Source organism: Pteropus vampyrus, unplaced genomic scaffold, assembly GCF_000151845.1.
Source record: "Pteropus vampyrus isolate Shadow unplaced genomic scaffold, Pvam_2.0 Scaffold5, whole genome shotgun sequence".
NCBI lineage: Eukaryota > Metazoa > Chordata > Mammalia > Chiroptera > Pteropodidae > Pteropus > Pteropus vampyrus.
This window is the reverse complement of record NW_011888786.1, coordinates 1,229,382-1,231,946: the sequence shown is the minus strand read 5'-3', so window position 1 is coordinate 1,231,946 and position 2,565 is coordinate 1,229,382. Positions and strand designations below refer to the sequence as shown.

Below are 2,565 nucleotides of genomic sequence, written 5' to 3'. Positions count from 1 at the left end.
GTCATTACATATAATGATATATTAACATTTAAGTACAACACAGAAAAATACCACAGAATAAGAAACACAAAACCAAAACCAGGTTAAGATTTATTTAATGCGACGGGTACGCCTGCCTGCTCATTAGTTCACTCCGGTCTGGAACACGGGGGGACGATGCTACCCGCGTTATCTGCTGCACCATTCGACCCACTTCTTTCCTTCGTTTTTAACTGGGTTAGGACTGAAAATCCTAGTTCACACAAACCTGTCGTTGTGAATGGTAATAATAGCAGGTCGCTCTTTCTGCTTAGCAAAGAAGTTTTCCTTTATCTTAATCCAAAATGCTGACAAACTTAATGCTTCATAATCATTCTTCAGTGTAAATGAAGAACTGAGCTGCAGTAATTCATTCTCTTCTTCAGGCACCGGGTTTAACTCAACTATCGACTCTGGGTTTTGAAAAGCAAATGGATCTTTTACCCAACAGTTTTCTCTTAATGTTTCAAATTTCTCTTCTGGAAAGTAACGGTTAAAAGTTTGAGATAGAGAAGTGAGATGCAATAATATCTCTAATTTTATTTCTTTCAAAATGGCTTCATTAATAACATCCTCTTCAATATGTTGCAAAAATCTTGGAAACATGTAGTAGCTAGGACAGTTACTTTTAAGCCTTGCTTGCCATAACAATAATGTCTTCTGAAATTCTTGGATACGTTCGACATATTGGAATATATCATTGTTTTGCCCCTGTAGTTTTAAACTGAGCTCATTAAGAATGCCAAAAATATCAGTTAAATATGCCAATTCCATTACCCAAATGTCATCTTCAAAAATACTTGCCAAATGAGATTTTTTTTTCAGTGAGAAAAATGTGAATCTCATTCCTGAGTTTGTAAACTCTGCTTAGTATTTTCCCTTGAGACAACCAACGAACTTTGGTATGGTACAGTAAGTGGGTATAATTAGTTCTAATCTCTGAACAAAATGTTTCGAGGAGCTGGCTATTTAGTGAGCTTTCTTTAATAAAATTAACAACTTTCACTGCATTTTTCAATACTTCCATGAGTTTCTGTGGCATTTCTCTGGATGCTAAAGCTTCACGATGTATAAAACAATGATTCCACATGGCGCCATTATTAGTAACCTCTAGTAACCTCTGCTATGTTTTCCAGTTATGTTTGCTGTTCTGTCACTCGTAATTCCTTTGCAGTTTTTCCAGTTTAATTTACACTGACCAATAATGCACTTTTCTAATTCTGTAAAAATATCTAATCTACTTAGGTTTGAGGTTAAATTTAAACAACACAAAAAATCCTCCATAAAAATCATCTTGCCATGCATATCTGACATAAACTACAAGTGCTGTGCAGCTTCCAATATCAGTGCTTTCAAGCTGGATTGCAAAATCTGTACCAGACTGTAACCGAGATATAAGCCTTGTTTCAAAATGTTCCACAATGGTACAAATGCAAAGAGATACTGTGTTATATCGCTGAGTACAGTTTTTAATTTATCAGCTGATTTACCATCAAAAATTGTACATACCATATCCAAACATGCTGAAGAATAATTTTTTCAGTAGCTGTGTGAGCCATTTTCTTTTGCCACACGGTATGCAACTAAATCTGATGATAATAAGGCTTTCTCACTGACAATAGAACAACTAAGAAATTATGCTGATAACTTTACATCTTCTTTCTTTGAAAATATTCAAGAGGTTTATCGGTAAGTTCAGCATGCTGAGTTTCTAAACGCCTTTTGAACTTTGAAGGTTTTAAGCTTTCATTTGCAAGAATATTATTACAAATAACACACTGAGGTCTGTCATTTTCAAAAGGTTTTTCACATTTGATAAAAACCACATTTTAAATAATTCTCATTATAGCGTCTTGTACTTACTTTTTTTTTTTTTTGAAATGTGGCTCAAATGAAGATGAAGTTTGCAGATGAGAGTTAGTATTTTTCTCAATACTGTCAGTCTTCACTTTCAGATCCAACAATTGAACCTGAACATGCTTCTGAATATTTCACACCATTATTCCTTTTTTTTAAAAAAAATTATCCATTTTAAAAGTAATTTTGATTAAAATGTTATAATTACACAAATTCAAATACATATTTATAGCCTAGATAATATCTTTATAAAAAATGCAGTTTACAGCTGAACTCAGTTTAACATCTCAGACTTCACATCTAGTTGGAAGTCATGGTAATATAAAACTAGGCCCCAAAAACAAAAAAAAAAAAAACAAAAAAAAAAACAACTAGGCGCCAATTATGAAAAGCAAATAAGACACCAGTGGGCAAATGACGGAAAAACCATTTCTTAGCAAACATACATTCTATTGATCACATCCCTTCCATCGAATATCTTTTTACATATTGTAACTGACCTTAGTATTCCTTGCAATATGCATAATTCTGGCAAAAGATTTATGCAAAACACTCTGATTATATTTTAATTTGCCTTAAAAAATGTTCATCGTAACTTACAAAATTGATTTTATGACCTACTAATGGGTAACACAAATAATGTGCAAAACACTGATACAGAGCCATTTTCCAATGCTGTGTTAGTAGCTT

At 33.1% G+C, this 2,565-nt stretch overlaps 1 protein-coding gene across 1 annotated transcript; it reads right to left on the bottom strand.

Moving 5' to 3' along the window:
* Position 1: 1 nt before the first annotated feature.
* On the bottom strand, positions 2-2,025 carry FAM200B (family with sequence similarity 200 member B; the record flags this gene model as incomplete). Its single annotated transcript, XM_023534020.1, is given in 11 exon segments — positions 2-172; positions 174-297; positions 299-837; positions 839-1,137; positions 1,140-1,305; positions 1,307-1,468; positions 1,471-1,676; positions 1,679-1,838; positions 1,840-1,893; positions 1,896-1,968; positions 1,970-2,025. Coding segments are annotated over 11 exon segments (1,917 nt in total), but the record flags the coding sequence as incomplete, so codon positions are not given.
* Between the last annotated feature and the right edge of the window lie 540 nt (positions 2,026-2,565).